This window comes from Petaurus breviceps, unplaced genomic scaffold (genome assembly GCF_028583685.1).
Source record: "Petaurus breviceps papuanus isolate PSGF00001 unplaced genomic scaffold, PetGlider_PUasm1.0 80, whole genome shotgun sequence".
NCBI classification, from domain to species: Eukaryota; Metazoa; Chordata; class Mammalia; order Diprotodontia; family Petauridae; genus Petaurus; species Petaurus breviceps.
In genome coordinates, this window is record NW_027186540.1 from 3,363,556 (window position 1) to 3,384,773 (window position 21,218).

At 35.4% G+C, this 21,218-nt stretch overlaps 1 protein-coding gene across 7 annotated transcripts in view; it reads right to left on the reverse strand.

Annotated features, from left to right (window-relative positions):
- Positions 1–21,218, reverse strand: part of LOC138175982 (USP6 N-terminal-like protein) — a 202,750-nt gene that overhangs the window by 62,734 nt on the left and 118,798 nt on the right. For 6 of the 7 annotated variants that reach the window (XM_069106635.1, XM_069106633.1, XM_069106636.1 and 3 more), the window contains one exon: positions 18,979–19,018. The exons of the other annotated variant lie outside the window; for it this stretch is intronic. In XM_069106635.1, the coding sequence (XP_068962736.1) occupies positions 18,979–19,018 (40 nt within the window). The remainder of the gene's footprint in view (positions 1–18,978; positions 19,019–21,218) is intronic. 7 annotated transcript variants of the gene reach the window in all.

Sequence of the window (21,218 nt, forward strand, 5' to 3'; positions counted from 1 at the left end):
AACTGTCTATTGAACATCTTGAACCGAAGGTCCAGTAGATATGTTAAACTCAACATCTTCAAAACTGAACTCATTCACTTTCCCCTCAAACCCTCCCCTCTTCCTAACTTTCCTATTGCTACTGAAGGTACCACCATCCTCCCAGTCACCCAGGCTCACAACTCCTCACTCTCTCATCTCCCATTATCTAATCTGCTACCAAGACCTATCAATAATACATGCAACATTTCTTGCATACACTACTTTCTCTTCTCTAACACTGCCACCATCCTGAATCAGGCACTCTTCACTTGACACTTGAAGATTATGGCATTGGTCAGCTGGTTGGTCTCTCTGTCTCAGGTCTCTCCCCTTCTAGTTCATCTTTCACTTATTTGGCTATCAAAGTGATTTTCCTAAAGCACAGGACTTACTGTGAGGTAGGGTCTTACCCTCTCCCCCAGTTCAATAACTCCAGTGGCTCCCCATCAAATACACAATTCTCTGTTTGGCCTTCAAATCCCTTCATAACCTGCCTGCCCTCCACCTTCCAGTCTTTGTTCACCTTACATTACACACAAAAACACAGACACACACAAACATAGAGACATAGAGATACGCAAAGACACACAAATGCAGTGACACTGGTCACCGTGCTGTTCCTCACACAGAACACTCCATCTTCCAGCTCTGGTCATTTTTACTGGCTGTCCCTCATACTTGGAACCTCCTCCCTTCTTATCTTTGCCCTTCTGGCTTTCTGTAAGTCCCAGCTAAATTCCCACCTTTGACAGGGAGCCTTTATGTTGATTTCTCTTAATTGTAGTGCTCTCCCTCTGTTGATTACTTCAAGTTTATCCCGTATGTAGCTTGATGGTGCACAGGTGTTTACATGTTGTCTCCCCCATAGAGAGAGCTCCTTTAGAGCAGATGCAGAAAAAGTCTTCTCTTTCTTTGTATCTCCAGTGCTGAGCACAGAGCCTGGCACAAGGCACTAAATAAATGTGTGCTGACTGTCTGACTTCACTAGCTTATCCTAGAGACAAGAAGGAGGCACTGAAAGTTCTTGCAAAGAAGAATGACACGGTCAGACATATCCTTGAGGAATATAAACTTTGTAGTTGTGGTATAAATGGATTAGAAAGGGGAGAAACTCAAATCAAGAATTATTTTAAAAGTACTGAAATAATCCAACCATTTAATCAATAGGCACCTGTTACAGGCATTGTAGATTCAAAGACAAAACTGAAACAATCCATAACCTCAAGGAGTCTATGTTCTATGTCAGTAAATAACATACAAACATTTGCTTAATTACATATAATACACAATGCATGTAGATTCAAGGGTGTATATACATGTATACATGTACATGCACACACATATATATCACCAGTGGTAATAATGAGGGCTGAACTAATGTGTAAACTAAGTGAAACAAAGAGGCCATGTATGAGAGATGTAGGAAAAGCCTAAAGCAGACCTGATGGCCACCTAAAGTGGCTATCAATTGTATATGGAGGATATAAGGAGAGTGAAGCAACAGAGATGACTAAAAAGTTGTGAACACAAGAGACTAGAATGATCATGATGCTCCCAATAGGAAGAAGGAAGGAGGAAAAAGTGTTGGTCTGGGGGAGAAGTTAAACATTTGTTTCATGCTTACTATGTGCCAGGTACTATATCTAAACAAGTACAAGGAATAAAACAATCCCATCTCACATGAAGCCTACATTCTAAGGATGGAGACAAGTATGTTTATAAATACATCCATCTGAAATAGGAAATTAATAAATGCAAGACATGTATAGAGTAGTGAAATACTTTGTACAAACATGTACAAAGTAGTGAAATACAGGCAGCTAGGTGGTACAACAGATAAAGTAGCAGGCCTGGAGCCAAGAACAACTGAGTTCAACTTTGGCCCCAGACACTTGCTAGCTGTGTGACCCTGGGCAAGTCACTTAGCCCTGTTTGCCTTAAATGGGGTCACGAAGAGTCCAACACTACTGAAATGACTGAACAAAAACAGTGAATTACAAGGCAATTTGGGAGGAAGGGTATCTGCAGGAAAGAGGATGAGGAAAAGCTCGTGTAGAATATAATGCCTGAATTGTATTTTAAAGGAAGAGAGGGATTCTATGAGATAGAGTTAGGGAAAGAGAATTCCAGGGATGGGAAAATCAGTGAAAAAAAAACATATAAGGGAGATGGGAGTGATCATGAGTAAAGAATTTAGAGGTCAATTTGGCTAGATCACAGAGTGTGGAACAGGGAGTGATATTCAATGAAATTGTAAAGATAGTCAAGGCCAGGTGAGGTAAGGCTTTATACTTTATCTGAGCAACAGCAGGATTTTACCACTTGGAGTGGTGAAAGACTTGAGGCAAACAAACCAATTAAGAAGTTGTTGTAATACTAGGTGAGAGGTGATGAAAGTCCTGGACTAAGGTAGTAATTAACTATGTGAGTGTAGAGAAGAAGTCATATGCAAGAAAGAGATGTTGTAAGGATTAAAATAGCATGATTTGACAACTGAATGGATATGTGGGGTGATGGAGAGTGAGGAGATGTAGATAATGTAAAGGTTACAAATCTGGGGAACTGGGATGGTAGTGACTTTGACAGAAATAAGGAAGTTTGGAAAGGATGAAGTTTTAGGGGGAAAGGTGAGTTTATTCTTGGACATACTAAATTTGAAATGTCTGTAGGATGTCTATTAGGTAACTGGTGATGCAGAACTGAAGTTTAAGTGAAAAACAAGGGCTGAATATATATTTATCTTGGAGTCATCTACACAGTGATGACAGTTAAACCCATGGGAGCTCAGGAGTCAACCACCAAAGAGCATCTAGAAGGAAAAGAAAAAGAGGACTAGATCAGAACCTTGTTGAACTTCTAACCAGTTAGAGGGCATGATATAGATCATGAGCCAATGAAAGAAACTGAAAAGCAGTCAGACAGGGAGGAGAACCAAAAGAGTAGTGCCTCAAAATTCTAAAGATGAGAGAATATCCAGAAAACCAAAGTAGTGGAACAGTATCAAAGTAACAGATGGACTGAGATGGCTGAGAACAGACAATCAGATCTGGCAATTAAGAAATCATTGGTAACTTATGGGAAAACAGTTTTAATTGAAGGATGAGGTCAAAATACATATTGCAAAGGGCTGAAGACCAATTAAGAGCAGAGGAAGTGGAGGCTCTAGTATAGGAAGCTTTTTCATGGAACTTGATAGAGAAAGAGAGGAGAGATATAGGATAATAGCCTCATGAGATAGTAATGTTTAGTGAAGGTTTTTTTTTAAAGATGAGAGAGATTTAGGCATGTTTGAAGGCAGCAGAGAAGTAATCAGTAGGTAGGGAGAGACAGTATATGGATGGGAGAGAAGGAGTGGGAGGAAAAGTAAGAGAGGGGAATGTAATCTGCTGGGGAAGATGGCAGGGAATGGGATCAGATGTGTAGTTAGAAGGGCTGATCACAGCAAGGAGAAAAACAAATTTTGTCAGAGACTTGGGGAAAAGAGAAAAGAGTAGCAGATGATACCAAGGAGTTTTGAGATGAAAGGATTGGGGAGAAAGGGAGAAGGCTCCGACCAAATGGCCTCAAGATTCTCAACAATGTTAAGTTCCTCAGCTGGAAAGGTGTAGTAAACTTGAGGAGGAAAGAGGTATAGAAGAGCTTCTACTGGGCATGAGATAAGGGAATCAATTAGGAAGTAATAAATGAACTGTCTTGCTACTAGGAGGGTACAGTTGAGGTTAGAGAACATGAATTCGCAATCTCTCCATTAAGGATAGTTGTGAGACTTTTTCCAGATGTGTTCAACAACTTGTGAGTAAGAGCAGAAGAGGTAGATAGTATGCATAATCTAGGGTTGAATTTTAGCAAAAGATGAGCAGCGACAGGATGAGAGGGCAAGAGATTCAAAAGGAGAGGTCAGTGTAGTGTTGAAATGGCTAACTATTGAGTTAACATTAGCAATAAAGGAAAATGAAGTCAGAATCAGAGAATGAGAAAGTACTAAAAAGTGGAACCACTGAAAGTCTCCCTGAGAGCAAGAAATAGGTTTAGGAGGAATGAGACATGGGGACAGATGAAATGATAGGTGATTATGGTCAAACAGGAGAATGTCAGAATCTGTAACTGGGGAAGTGGCATAGTTGTGTATGATGAGAAGAGATAGTGTAAGACCATCCCTATTTGTGTCTGAAAGAAAGGGAAGGGGATTGGGGAAAGTTTGAGAAGCCACAGGAATAACAGTGCATGGAAGATAGATTTTTGAAGCACAGTCTCCATACAGTGTTATAGGAAAGTAGGGGGAGGTGAGATCTGGGTCTAGTCTCAGACCTGGCTTTCAGTGCAGTTGCTACTGCTCTTTAAGGCATGTTGGGTTAGAGTTTTTATTATTATTATATTATCAAGTCATTATCATATCATTGAGTCATTACTCTATTATTGTTTTAAAATAATGTTTCTCCTTCATGTCTAAGATGGCCTACTCTCAAATCTGTCATTTTTAAAATTCTTTTTTAAAAAACTGGATATCTAAGTTCAAGCCTTCACCAAGATTATAACAGCTGTTGATCATTAAGATGTAAATTGGATGAAATTGCAAAGAGCTTGCACAAATTTAAACCTCACCAGTAGAGGTCAGTAGAATACAAAGTTCAAGGAAGAAAAATAGGTCTTAAGAGAATCATTACTATGTTCCTTGATCATCTAAAATTAACTTGACTTTTGACTCTCAAGAGTTTAGTTATAAGATGAAGTTTTCTTTTTTAAAAAGAACAAATTGCATATATTATTCCAAAAACTATTTAAATGTTTCTATATAAAATTTTGAATTAAAACTGTCCTTGAAAATACACATTTCATTAAAACCACAATATTAAACAAAATGTTTTGGTTCATCTTTAATTTCATCACTGTGGATGTTAACTTCCAATACACTTTTAAACGCTTCTACTATATTCTCTACAAATTCCGAACATGTTTTCCCACTCAATAAAGTATTTATTAAGCAACCACTAAGGACAGAGAATTTTAGGTAAGATGAAATCTTTGCCCTCATGGAACTCCTAAAAATTTCTCAAAAGAAGCTCTAACCAAAGATCTGAAGGTCTTCTTCTTGTGCTTCTGTTTTTTAAAGATAACAATGTACTATCCCAACTATCTATCAGCTATCTCTCATTACTGACATATGATAAAACCACTTCTTCCTTTTCTAGTGATATTTGTATGACTTTGATAATCTTTTAAGGAACTTCTCAAATGCAATGCATCACTAATAACATGCTGTAGCCTCCTTTCATCCACCACATATCATTCCACTGTCCTTTGTCATTTCATAGTCAAAAAACATACGCAGAGAACATTGTTAAAAAGTTGGATTTTTGTAGCAGCTTAGGATCACTGAAAACACTGTGCAATTTTCAGATTAATTCTGCTCGATTCTGCTCTGTACTCAATTCTTGATCTGGCCCCCTGTCTATCTTACAATTCCTGTACTACTGCCCATGTAGTTTCATTTCATACTTTTGGCAATATGGGTTGTCCATTCACTTGCTTTTTCCAGTGTGGACGGTCGGCTATGCTCACAAGGAGCATTTGTCTAGACTGTCAGAAAGAGCACCTGGGGAGCCTGGAAATTAAAGGGAATCCAGGATTTGGTTGGAATTTATGTAGGACATTTCCCATTTACTGGCAAACATCCTAAGTTAGCAAATTTCTCTATTTTGTACTTGATTTGACAGCAATACTAAGCTGATTGTTTGATAAAATTATATGTATTTTATTATGCATGGGGCAATGCATTACCATTAAGGCTGCTAATTATTATCCCAAGTCAAATATTTTCTTAAAAACAATGAATAAACACAGCAGTTTTTTATTTTACATATCTTTTATTCAGCTGTGTGACTGTAAAGATGTTCTGCTATAGAAAATCATGTGAAAACTTACAGGTTCCTTTTCATGTTTACAAAAATACAAGCACAGAACACCTTTAAAAGCTTTTATAAACTTGGATATATTGGTGAGTTCATTAATGTCTTTTCGAATGACCCCTCCCCTTTTTTCTTTTGAAGGGGTAGGGAGGAGTGAACTCAGTAAAAGCATCATTCACAATCTTTTCCATTATCTCTGAAATAACTTGACGATCAGTCCTAAAGAGTCTCTGAAGTTGAATAATCTCCAGTGCAGATTTCTTCTATTCATATCCATAACTAACCACTTTTCTTAACATGATCTTCAGTGCCACCAGCACTTCCTCAAATAGTAGTACATCTGAACAGAGATGATAGGCCCAAATGTGATGGTTCCACTATTAATGTTGATAACAAAAGAGCTAAAATTAGAAAAATGCTGGGAGATTTGTTCTATTTTGTGTCTATCTTCAACCTCTTAATTCCATCTACAAAAGTTGTAGGTAAGTTCTAGCTTACCAAGTCTCATTTCAAGATCTTTGCAAGCTAATTACAAAACTCTTTGGTCGACTACTTTTCACTACTATATGAGGTTGTACTACTACAACTAGCTATGTGACACAGAGAACAGAGTGCCAAGGCATGGAGTCAGGAAGGTTCATATCCTCAAATCTGGCCTCAAACACTAGCTGTTTGACTCTGGGCAAGTAATTTAATCTTGTTGGCCTCAGCTTCCTCATCTATAAAATGATCTGGAGAAGGAAATGGCAAAGCATTCCAAGAAAACCCCAAACAGGTTCATGAAGAGTTGGACATGACTGAAACAATGAAAACAACTACTACTCATTTGCTTGCACCCTCCTTTAGAGCACTTAACAATGATGTTCACTGCTGTATCTCGACTTGGCAAAGAGATTAAGGATTTTTTGGCTGAGGCAGTTTCTTCTCTCCTTCCACCTTCTCACTGTGATGACTGTATTTTATTAAACTTCTATAATAAATGGTGACAGTAAGAATCAATTTATTTACATTTGTCCATTTCCCATTTTTAAAAAAATCAACAGCTTGTTTATGGGTTCAACTAGAGCTCCCAGAAGGCCTGTAGTGTACTCTCATCCTAATCACTCTTTAAATATAATGTTTATTTGCATGTGTATGTTTGCTCCAACTAAACATTGATTTTAATTACTCATAAGATTACAAAATGGTTCCTAGATCTATAACTAATCTTTTCCTGTTGACTAAAATATAGGCAATTTCATTGGTTTTTTAAATATCATTCTGGCTGAACAACTGTAGTATATGAATGTAATGGAATATTATTGTGGTATAAGAAATGGCCAGTGGGCTGATTTCAGAAAAAATTGGAAAGACATGAACTGATAGAAACTGAAGGGAGCAAAACGCAAACTACCTTATACAGTAACAGCAACATTGTACAATGATCAATTAAAACTTAGCTCTTCTAAGCAATAAAAAGAACTAAGACAATTCTAAAAGACTCATGATGGAAAATTCAATCCATATCCAGAGAAAGAACTGAATGCAGATTGAAGCATGCTATTTTAAATTTGTTTTTTGTGGGTTTTTTCCTTTTGATCTGTTTCTTCTTTCATAACATGACTAACATGGAAATGTTTTACATTATTGCATACATACAAACTATCTCAAATTGCTTACTGACTTGGGGAGAGGGAGAAAATTTGGGGCTCAGATTTTTATTTTAAAAATGAATGTCAAAAATTGTCTTTACATGTAATTGGAAAAAGTAAAATAATATTTTTTTTAAAATGTCAATTCAGTTTCATCATATCCAGAACTTTTTAACATTCTTTTTTTTTTTTAAATAATTTGGGGGGGAAGCCACAGTAATTGGGGTTAAGTGACTTATCCAAGGTCACACAGCTAATAAGTGTGTCAAGTGTCTGAGACCAAATTTGAACTCAGGTCCTCCTAACTCCAGAGTCTGTACTCTATTCACTTTACCACCTAGCTACTCCCCCCTTAATATTCTTCTTGAAAAAAGTATGCATGATGTATAAATCTGCTTCTGGTAGTAGTATACAAGCCACTTTTGTTTAGTTCTTGATCTTGAACTATATAATATTTTATTTTTATTTTTGTCATTTGGTTTTTATACTAGCTTAATTTCAGAACATATTCCTCACTCTTTCCCTTCCCATAAAGCCACCTCTCTAGCAAATAATTTTTAAAAAATAATTTAGTAAAACTAACACAGAAATGGAATCCAATAGTACAATCAATGTTCAGGTATACATTTTTTGGGGGGTAATTTTTTAAATTTTAAACTTAAATACAAAATGAAAAGAGGAAAAAAAAACAGCTGCCAAGTACATAGCAGACTATAAGAGAGGATTCAATATAAAATAATAAATTCCTATTTCAAGAAAATCTAAATAAATACTACACATTGTTTTTAAAGGCAAGAATGATATTTAAAACTTTCCAGCTTTTTCTTGCTTCCTTGTTGGTTTTCTTTTGTTCTCTACTGTGCACTTTTTTACTTTTATTTTTCTTCCCTCCCCCACCACTTTAAAGAAGGTAACAATTAAGCATGTGTGTGTGTGTGTGTGTGTGTACACACATACCTATCAACATACACATATACATGCACTCACACACACATGTAAGATCATACTCCTCCTATCATCTGCTTCTTTGAGGATGGATAGCATCTTCCTTCATGAGGAAGTCTTTCCATGGTTTTTTTCTAATTCAACAAGCTCATCACTTCCTACACCACAGCAATATTTCAACCCAACCAACATCCTATCTGAGAGACTGTGCATGCAAGTTTTCCCCATATTTTCTGCATTCCATCTATTCTTGGTTACATGGGTTTTGTTTATACAAGAAAATTTGAATTTAATTTAAAATAGTTGAGATTATCCTTTATACATCTCAACAATGCTCTGGCCTTATAATACAGTTTAAGGTCTGATAGTGCTGAATCTACTTCCTTTATATCTTTTTCCCCCTGGTTTCTTTGGAGTTCCTGACCTTTTGTTCTTCCAAATGAACTTTATCATTTTCCTAATTTGGTAAAATAATTTTTAGTAATTTAACTGGGATGACATTGAATAATTCCTCCCAGTCTCTCCCTCTCCAAAACATCATCCACACTGCAATATGACACAAAGGATTACAGTGAAGGAACACAGAGGAAGAACGTGAAACAAAGTTCCATCAGAGTATACAAGAGACCACCTATACAAAAATAAAAAACAGCTGAGGAAGTAGTTCAGTAAGAAGATAAGCTTGGCAGAGAAGCATGCTTATGATGGAGAATGCTAATCATACAGACATATGCTAGATCTCTCCCTGACAATAGATGTAATTTATTGATTTGCACTAATGTTAATTTCTTTGTTCAAAAATATTGTGGATTTGGGAATCTTATCAGAAATATTTGATTTAAAAATTTTTTTAAATCAAAAAAGTTTCCCTTCTTTTCCTAATTGCAATCATTTTAAATCATGAACTATATTTTCTAATACAGTTTTTCTTGTCCTCCCCTGTGGACATATGTTTAAAGTTACAAATATCAAAGCAGATACAGTTATAAAGATTAATGAAATAGATACAAAGTTTAAAGTTACAAAGATCAAAAGTAGACAGTGACAGTTTTAGGGCACCTTGTCAAGTTCTTGAGACAATTTATCTGTAAACAATTTTGGTATGTCAACTGTAGTGGCCTTCGATATACTGCAAGGAGCAGTACCCCAAGCACTCTACTGAAACTGCTCTCTTGGGGAATCTCAGTGATATCAATCGCTAAATCAGACCGCCTTTTCCAGTTCTCTTCCTTGATCTTTCTGCAATGGCTGATACTGATGACTATTCCACCTCCTTCTAGACATTTTCTCCTAGAAACTTTCTCTAGTAGCTTTTGTGACACTACTTGCTTCTTGTTTAAATGCTCCTTATTTTCTATTCAGGATCATCATTCCATATAACCATCTGAGCACTAGCATCTATGAAGCTCTGTCTTGGGGACTCTTCACTCTTCTCCCTACATTTTCATTCCTGGTTATCTCAGCCTTACATAGGATCAATTTTAATTTCTATGTAAATGAATTCCAAATCTATTTATCTAGCCCTTATCTTTCTTTTGAGCTCCAGGCCCACATCACTAACAGTCTAATTAATGTCTTCATCAGCAAGTCAAAGAGGCACCTTAAACTAAAAACATCAAAAACTGAACTTATCTCTCCCACAAACCTTTCCCTCTTCCAAATTACCTATTTTTGTTGAGGGTATCACCATCTCCCCAGTCACCTAGGCCTATCCTATGACTTTAGAATCATTTCTGAGTTGTACCTCTTCCACACTGCCTGAATGCCCCTCTAATCTACTCCCAGATCTTGTTAATTACAATGGCACAATATCTCTCATATCCTCTCACTATACCAACTATAGCCTTTGCCTGTTTCAAACTGTCATTACCTCTCAATTGACCCATATAATAGTCCACTATAACTGAGGTATTTCCTCCCAATCTCTCCTTCTCCAAAACATCATCCACACTGCAATATGACACAAAGGATTACAGTGAAGGAACACAGAGGAAGAACGTGAAACAAAGTTCCATCAGAGTATACAAGAGACCACCTATACAAAAATAAGAAACAGCTGAGGAAGTAGTTCAGTAAGAAGATAAGCTTGGCAGAGAAGCATGCTTATGATGGAGGATGCTAATCATACAGACATATGCTAGATCTCTCCCTGACAAAAGATGTAATTTGTTGATCTGCAATAATGTTAATTTCATTCTTCAAAAATGTTGAGGAACCCAGTAAGAAAAAAATGCGTTTCTGCAATTGATTATCACCAATAAGAAGAAACTAGTGGCTGAGGATGACTAGTGTAGTTCCTTGATGGGATTAGTACAGATAATTCTCACTTCATCTAAGTGAACCTTTCTACAGACCTTTATTTAAAGTGAGTTTTAAGTCATTTGAATTAAGTACTGGACAGTAAAGTTAACATAGGTTGTTTTTTTTGGAATGTGGGTTTCTTTCAGAATTCTTTACGTAAAGTCTAATTTGCACAATGCAACTTCAGGTTAAGTGAAAACTGTCTGTAACTACTCAATTTTAAAATTTGTGAAAGAAAAGGAAAAGCAATTTGGGAGAAGCCTGACATATATCCTAAATCTGAGATGAGCACACTTCAAAGAGCTTAAAGAAATAATAAGGATAACAGAGAGACATAGCTGGACAGCAGTTTTACCTAAATAGCTCCAAGGATTGTAGTAGGCTGCAAGTTTAATTTGATTCAAGTATTTATCTCATAGGCATTTCTAAGTTCTTTATATTTCTTTCCTTAGAGCTAGAAGAGGCCTTAGAGATCATCTTTTCCAACTCAATTATAATGATGATAATAATCATCAAAATATTCTCAGATGAGAAAACTGAAGCCCAGAGATTGAGATACTTGGACTTAGGAATCTTAAACAGCTTAAGTATAACCAAACTGAGGTTAGAATCCATGCCCTTGGACTTAAATAAAGGCAAAGGTTATTATGTTTATTTACTTTGTAGACAAAAATGTTGAAATACTGGATTTGTTTCTGACAACACAGTGATATAGAAGCCAAACAAGTTAATGAAATCTCGGGCTGCATAAAAGAGATATGCATTTATTTCTGGGTCATACATTTTAAGAAGGATACTGATGAACTAGTTTTCAGGGAAGAGTAATGAGGATTAATGAATGAATAATAAAAAAAAAAAGCACGTGTTTATTATGTGCCTAACAGTGTCCTAAGTACTAAGAATACAACAAAAGCAAAAGCAAAAAAGTCCCTGCCCTCAAGGAGGTTACCTTATAATAGGAGGAGACTACATGCCCAAAAGAGTGGGAGTCAAGGAAGAACACTTTGCTTGAAAAAATTAAAGGGATTGTGAGTGGTACCATAAGGGCAGAAACTGACATCCCTCTTCCAAGATCAATGGTACAGTTGATTTGATCAGGGTCCCAGAAATGGAGAGTCATACAGTATGGAGACATGGTTTCTGGGTGGCAAGGAAGGTGGAAAACACTTGTAAAGTAGGAAGTAGTGAAGGGTCTTAAATTGATGCTACTCTACTTCCCATCTGCAGTTCTGGCTGGGCTGAACTCCACAAATTAAGATACCCACTCCCAGGACAAGTTGATCACCATAAATCTTATCATAATGTTTAACTCAACCTTATCAGTACCTACCAACTTCTTCAGTCCCCTTTCTCCTCTGATTGGAGGGCTGGAGGGTGGAGCAATAAACTTCACTCAAAGCTTTCCTTTATAGAGGACAGAACTTGGTACTATGCAGCTCATTTCACTTTCCTGCCTACAGCTCTGCTTGATCTGAACAGAACAAGATCTGCTCTCTTTTCCAGCTTCTTTTTATGTGCGGTCTTTCCCATTATGTTCTAAGTTCCTTGAAGGCAGGAATTGTCTTTTTCTTATTTGTGTCCATGGCACCTAGCACAGTGCCTGGTACACAAGAGGCATTGAATATACTTTTACTGAACTGAATTATGTTAAGAATTGGAATGTAGACCTTTGGAATTCTAATCCAGTGATAATTACATTATATTCCTTTCCTTGGATAGAGTATAGAATCATTATTTTAGACCTAGAAGGGACCTGGGAAGTTATCTAGTCTAATGCCTTCACTTCACTTTATTAATTTATTTTACAGATATTTATTATCTCTCCCTCTCACTTTCCAACCTCCAACTGAATAAATTAAAAAAAAAAAAGGGAAAACAGAATCCCCCTAACAAATATGCATAATTGAACAAAATAAATTCCTACACTGGCCATGTCGAAAAACTAAGTTTCATTCTGTCATTAAAAGTTCATCTTTCTGGCAAGAGGTGGTATGTTTCATCCTAAATGCTCTGGACTCATCATGGTAAATCATATGCCTTCATATGGAGGAGGAAATTGAGGCTGAGAGGCTTTGGGACTTGATAAGATCACACTTTTCTTAAAGAATTGGGATTCAAACTCAGGTTTTGTAACTCTAAATACAATACCTTTTCCATTCTTACATGTTATTCTACCTCAAACACATTTTAGAAGACTAATATATATTTTACATATAATATATATACATATACACATGTGTATGCATGCATGCATGCATATATATGTGTGTGTATGTACAGATGGATAGATAGGCTACAACTTCCATAGATTTTATCATAGTTAGAGATATGTGTCAAATTCATCAGACAGTAAAGTTCCCTAAATAAAATCTGCTTAAAATCATGGAGGTAAGAAAAAAATACAGAGAAATAATCCAACCTACTCCACTTCAGGCTCAACACATTTATTCTTTTTTAAAAATTTTATTTTCTATTACTTTACAACAGTCAATTCCACAAATTTCTAAGTTCCAAATCCCCCGCACCCCCATGGTGGCATGTAATCTCATAGAGGTTCTACATATACCTTCACATTAAACATCAGTCAAGTTGTAAAGATTATAACCAATGGAATGAAAAACAAAGAAGAAGAAACAAAACAAAATGAAAAAGAGAGCAAGTAGTTTGCTTCAATCTGCATTCAGCCTCCCTAATTGTCTCTGGATGTGGAAATCCTTTTTCATCAAGAGTCCTTTGGAGTTAGTTGTCTTATAACCTTGCATTGCTGAGGCGAGCCCAGTCTATCAAAGTCAGTCATCACAGATAAGATGTGTGTCTGTAATCATGTAAAATGTTCTCCTGGTTTTGCTCCCCTCACTCAGCATCAGTTTATATAAGTCTCTCCAGGTTATTATGAAATCAATTCACTCCTCATTTCTTATAGAATAGTATACCATTACATTCATATATCACAACTTGTTCAGCCATTCCCCAATTGATGGGCATCCCCTTGATTTCCAATTCTTTGCCACCACAAATATTTTTGTACATACTGGTCCTCCTCCCAGTTGTATGATCTCTTAGGAATACAGCCTTAGAAATGGTATTGCTGGGTCAAAGGGTTTTTATTAAGTATAACCAAAGTATAACCAAACCAAACCAACATTGGACATAGTTCCAAATTGCTCTCCAGAATGGTTGGATCAGTTCACAACTCCATTAAAATGCATTAGTGTTCCAATTTTGTCCCCACATCTTCTCTAGCATTTACCATTTTCCTGATTTGTTATGTTAGTCAATCTTACCGGTGAGATGTGGTGTACCTAAGAATTGTTTTGATTTGCATTTCTCTAATCAATAGTGATTTAGAACATTTTTTCATATGATGATACTTTTAATTTCTTCCTCTGAAAACTGCCTGTTCATATCCTTTGACCATCTATCAACTGGAAAATGTCTTGTATTCTTGTAAATTTGAAAGTTCTCTGTTTATTTTAGAAATGAGGCCTTTATCAGAGATACTGATTGTAAAAATTCTTTCTCAGTTTTCTGCTTCCCTCCTAATCTTGGTTATATTGGCTTTGTTTGAACAAAAACTTTTCAATTTAAATTAATCAAAATTATCCATTTTGCATTTCGTAATGCTCTCTATCTCGTTTGATCATAAATCCTTCCCTTCTCCATAAATCTGACAGGTAAACTATTCCTTATTCTCCAAGACTGCTTACAGTATTTATATATCTAAATCACGAACCCAGTTAGACTTTATTTTGGTATACGACATAAGATATTGATCTATGCCCAGTTTCTGCCAGACTATTTTATACTTTTCCCAGCAGTTATTGTCAAATAGTGAGTTCTCATCCCAGAAGCTGCAGTTTTTGCATTTAACAAACAGTTAGATTACTATAGTCACTGACTACTGTCAACACATTTATTCTTATGCAATGGATCCAGTAGCTCTGTCACAACTTCATTGTATGACTGATCCTATTTTTTAATATATAAACTCAAACTTCTTTGAAATTTCTTGTTTTCAATCTTCTATGTGTTAGGAAAACAATTAATCAAGTACATTAAAATTGTGTATTTAAAGTAAGATTACTTGGCAAAATATTGGAAATTACGGGGATGATCATCAATTAGGGAATGGCTAAACAAGTTGCAGCATATAAATGTAATGTGATATTAGAAATGATGAGTAGGTGGATTTCAGGAAAACCTGGAAAGACTTATATGAACTAATGCAAAGTGAAGTGAGCAGAACCAGGAAAACAGTGTATACAGTATCAGCAACATTATGTGATGATCATCTATGAATGACTCAGCTCTTCTCAGCAACACAATGATTCAAAACGAGTACAAAGGAGTCATGAAGGAAAATTCTATCCATATCCATATAAAGAACTGATGAACTCTGAATGTAGATTGAAGCATATTTTTTTCACTTACTTTATTCTCTCATGGTTTGTTTTTCCTTTGGATCCGTTTCTTCTTCAACAACTATGACTAACGTGGAAATATTTTATATGATAGCATGACAGCACATGAATAAACTATATCAAACTGTTTACCATTTTCAGACAAGGAGAGGGGAGGAAGGAAGGTAGAAAAATTTGGAACTCAAAATCTTGTAAAAATGAATACTAAAAATTTTCTTGATAGGTAATTGGGAAAAAATAAAATACCATTAAAAACTTAAATGCCTGAAAAATTTCTCTCACAGAATTAAAATGACTCTTTAGTATATTGGCTTTGTGAGGGCTATACTGGCTGATCAGCAGCTTTTTCTGCTACTTCTGGGTTCAGGAGATTTTAACCTCCTCACCTTTGATAAACACTCGCCCTGAGTGCCCACTGTCCTGAATGGTGAATGCCCTATCTAGCCCACTATTTAAGCAGGTCTCAGCTATGCCTGACTTCATGTCTTACTCCCTAATGCCATCTCTTTGACATTCTTACCTTGCAGTCTCTGGTATTGTCTTCCCCTCTTACCTCCAACTATGTCACTGTTCTATCCAATCTATTACTGAACTATTTACCAACTTTTTCCTTACAAAAGTCCTCCTCCCTGGCTTCTACTTCCCTATAGGGAGTTTTCCCCCATTACAATGTAAGTTCCTTGAAGGCAGAGACTGTCTTTATTTTTTACTTGTATCACCAGCACTTGGCACATTGCTTAGAATATACTAAATGCTTAATAAATGGGTTTTCATTCATTCATTCATTCATTCATTCCATCACAACAATGTTCTGGATAGCTGTTGTTGAAGAAAGTCTGACTTGCACATAAATTTGAGGAGTTCTTCTACACATGTGTATTTGTGAAGATATAGAGACACACACACACACAATGTCTATGGTCTATTTTTCAATACTGACTGGCAATTTTCAAATACTTGATATTTCCATGTGTAAGTTATGCAAAATTTGTTTAACTGCTAACTATAGTAACCATTTTGAATGTTTTTATTTTTCCTTTCTAGGAATAAGGCACTCTCTTTGAACCAAGTTAAAGTGATACTCTTCCAACTGCTATAACAACCCATGTTAGCCAGGAGAAAGTCAGGAAGGTGAAAAGAACAGATTCTTTTCACTTCATATCCTGTTTGGCCCCAGTCTCCAGGACTCAGTCCCTTTCCTCACTAACTTTCCTCATTAGCTGCTTGGAGAGTTCATTTTACCTAAATATTAAATGTAGAACTTCATACAAAACTAATGACAGGCACTAATGCTCAGCAACAAAACTGAATTTAACAGCCCACTCTTCTATCACCACTCTCTTATTAAGTTCCCATCTGGCATTTTGTAGAGGTTCTGCTCTTACCCCTAATTAAATACCTTCTACTACTCAGAGCACCGGAGTCAACAAAGAAAATCAGTTTAAAAACATTCACCAAGAGAGCTGTCCATCAAAAACTAAATGAACAAGAGCTCATTTCAGCAGCAAAGGGAAATTCTCTCTCAAAGGGAGAGAAAAAAAATGGCAAACAGTAACTAGAATAAAGAAAAAGCAGAAAATGAGACATGACTATAGTACAAATAAGACAGGAGAATAAGCAGGGAAGCTTTTCTGTCCCTCATATCTTACTCAAGTCATTTGGCAATATAATCTAAGTTCCTTTAATAATGCAATTATATTACTACTTCTGATCACAAAACTACTTCTAGTTCTTCAGGATACATAGGATTATCTAAGTAAATGATTGTCTTACCACAAACAATAAGTTACAGCTATCTGAAGTTAAGAAGATGACCTCAAATCTATGTATACTAACTTTTCAGGGACTCAGCAAGGGTCTGCTTTTGACAGAATTCACAGAGACATATTCTGATATCCCTTCACAGTATGAAAAATAAGCTTAGTCTAATCCATGGGAGAAAATGGTATTATTGCTATAAGTCACTGGACTGTTTATGTTTTGTTTATCATTATAAAGGACAATTCTTCCTCCTTCCCTGTATTACTCTCTTTTAAAGATTCATGTCAATCTATGCTGAAGTAAAATGTCAGTAATTTTTAAAAAACAGAATACATTCCATTTTATAAAACTCAAAAGATAAATAGAACAGAGGAAAACTCAAGAAATTTCATATTAAACATTTAATGAGAAATTATTAAAAATAATTTGCAAAATGTAAAATACATACATACATATATATGTACACACACAATAGACTTTGAGATCTATGTAACTCTCTGAGGATTTTGAATATTTTTTTGCACAGAGTAGGTACTTAATATATATTTATTCAATGTGGCTTTGGAGGGATCTTTTTCTCCAAGCTGCTCATTTTATGAATGAGGAAAAAAAAGTCCTCAAAAAGACCAAGGTCACATAGCTAGTGAGTGACACTGCTAAGCCTGGAACTCAGGGCATGAGACTTTCAGTCTATTGTTCCAAGAAATATGCCGAGTCGATAGCCAGTTTGGGGAAATCAATCGCCATTAACTTAAAGTCTTTAGAAATCAGTCATTTAGCTGTGAAAACAGAGCATCCTGAAATCCTTCCAACAACAGAAAAGTGCTTCACAAATATGGAATTTTAATCCTGCTACTTCCCAAGCTACTCTTCTAGGAGATAGAGCAGACTCAAGGATGTTGCTTATAACAAATAGCAATAACTATGACCTCTGCCTTAGAGGAGAAAAATTAAAGTAATAAATGACTACTATCCCCACACCGTCCCTCTAAATTATCTAATGTCAGGTAAATAACCAAAGCCCAAGGGAATAATCCACATATCTCTAAAGAATCAACAGGTTCTATCAACTATGAGTTGATAAAAATAACCAGGAAATCATAGAATGCTCTGCTAAACTAAGTGCAAATATGTAGAGCTGTGTATTTCATTGTGTCTCTTCACCTCTGAATTCCTATACATCCTTCAAGGCTGCTCTTAAACTGGCAGATACCCCATTTTTGCCTTCTTTGATTCACCAAAGTTGCTAATAACCTTTCTCCTTAGGTCTCCTATATCACTGTTTTGTATGTTCCTAATGTACTTAGGTAATACTGTATCTTACAGTTTGTTTTTGTGCTTTTATCCCCCATTAGTCTAGAAGCTCTATATTTTTGTTTCTATATCCTCATCATTCAGTATAGTTCACAGAGCATAGTTAATATTTAGTATTTGTTGAAAGAATGAGTGAATGAGAGCAAGGATCAGTTCTTATCTAAATTTTATCTTTCTCTTGCTGTGCTTAAACACAGTATTCTCATTAAAGTTTAATAAAGGTTGAATCAATGAACAGATTGTATATATGATGCATTTGTACCTACATATATATTATGGAAACATATCTACACATGTATATGGATCTACATGTGTAAGAACAAGACCAACTTTAGCTAAATCTTCAGGTTATGCTATAGGTCTCAAATCAAGCCAGCTTTCTCCTAACTCTCCTGTTTTCTGTTAAGATCAGAATATAATTTCTGTCTGACAATAACAATAATATTTTGTTTCTAAGTTCCTATACCAACTCTTAATATCTTTTAAGGACTGTTCATATCAAATTTAATTCACAGGTGATATAATCAAGGCTAAATGCTATGATCTTTGAAACTTCCAATAGCAAAGATGTCTTTAAATTCTCTATGATGGATCTGATTACTTTATGCATTATAAGGAAGGATTTCCTAATAAAAGGTGTAGAATAAAAGCTACAAATAAATATAAAGTATAACTTACCCTTTCTACTGCTGCATTGTGGTATGGAAGCTCCTCCTCACTGTGGGAGGGAAAGTGTTAATGAGATACAATTTTATGTTCAAGAATACCATTATATTTCTTTTAATAACACACCTACAGATATACAAGGAGATTTACAGCTACTGTTGTCTGTTGTTATCGTAACTAGGGATAATAAACATGTCCATTGCACTCTATATGACTAGCACAAGACAGGTACAAAATAAATGCTTGTTGATTGGCCAATTTAGTAGAGATGATAATTTTATCCCAGAACCACAACCACTATACATTATCCTTCTTCATCAATCCTAACCTGGAGCCCATGAACTTTTAAAAAAATGGTTCTACTTAAATGTTTATTTTTCTTTGGGGAGGGAAGGGAAGTTAAGAAGCAAGGTTGGGGACAAAGGTATGAAACAGAAAGATCAGGATCACTTAAAGTGTCTATCCCTTCCCAGGTCATGAAGTAGTTTTGTTTTGTTTTTGAGAGAGAGGCAAATTGGGGTTGTGACTTGCCCAAGGTCACACAGCTAGTAAGTGTCAAGTGTCTGAAGGAGAATTTTAACTCAGGTCCTCCTGATTCCAGAGCCAAGGTTCTATTCACTGTACCACCTAGCTGCCCCTACAAAGTAGTTTTGAAAAAAAATATTTTTGATAACTATATTTCTATAGAATTGATTTCCTTTGTAATTTCATAAATTTTATTTTATGTAGTTAAAAATAGTATTTTGAGAAGGGTGTCCACAGACTTTGAAAGAATACCAAGGAGTCCATGATACACAAAAAGTTAAGAACCTCTGCTTTGGGTCAATCAATAAATGGCTACATTAAATTTAACAAAAGAAAATAAATGTTATATGAGTTGAAAAGAAAACTTCAAATCTTGTTTAATGATCTGAATCTTCTAGGCTGAGTGTAAATAAGAAAAATATGCTGTTTATTTTAGTACCTATAATTTCTGATTAACTCAGGGTATATATTTCTGTTACTCTTAAGTAACATAGTATCATTCTTTCAACTCAGAATCTTAAAGTATGTCAACAACACCATAGCAAATCTAAACTGTAGTTTCAAATGAGAAGATTCTGAAGACTTAGAATCATAAAGGTTTTATCTTAGCTTTTCAGATTTGCCAAAAGTTTATTGTAAACTGCGGGTGATCTATTCAAGCTGACTATCACAATTATATAAACATACATTACTAAATTGTTTTAAAATTTTTTTGCTGGAATTTTTTAAATTTAAATTTAGTATGATAAAATTTCCCTTTTAGGTATACTTTTAGTTTAAAATAACTTCTTTTTTTCCTCCTCTTTTCCTTCTCCCATCTTTTAACTCATAACCTGACAGGCTGAAAGCCTATAAGTAAAGAGCACTGTCGATAGCTCAATAAAGACTATCTTTTGTTCAGCAGATTGAATGCAGAGTAACTATTCTATAAACAAGAACTCTAGATACTTAAACATGACATCTCTCCATTCCCTAAGTATAACTCCTTCAGCCGGGCATAAATCTAAAACAAACCTCATTCCTCAGCAATATACAAAGATACTTCTGTTTTACCAACAGGCCAGTCTCGTTTCATTTCTTCAACATTCATTCTGTAGTTCTTTGGAGGACCAAACTAGCTATATACTGTCATATGTTGGTCTATACTATGTGACAATTTAAGTTTGAAATATATCTGTGAAACAAAGATTCAAAAAGAACTGAAGTAAACAACATTATAACAGAAAAATAATGTCTCCTCAGTATTGCTGAGTAAGCAATACTACATTACGTTGAACAATTCAGTTCAACAAGCACTTATTAAATACCTGTTTCCTGCGGAACACTGCTCTAAGCACCAAAGAAGATACAAATTTTAGTCTCTAGCCTCAATTTAGTAAGGGAATATGACAGATAAAGAGAAGCTAGAGATATATAGATGTATACAGATAGATATTACATAAACACACATATACATATGTAAAATTAATGATAATACAAACAGAACAAGATTAGTTAATAGAAAATGTACAGATGTAGGGAGAACTATTCAAGGTTCAAGGGGAAATCACTTCTAAATGAAAGAATTAGGAAAAGCTTGCTATTCTATTGATATCTGTATTTGAGACATCTTTCCCATCCAATCAAAAACCATAACAGAGAGTACTTAACCATTTTAGAAAAACAACAAACCAACACAGCAAGGAGATTATTTATAGTCCTTTAGCCAAGAAATGGCCAGAAGCAAC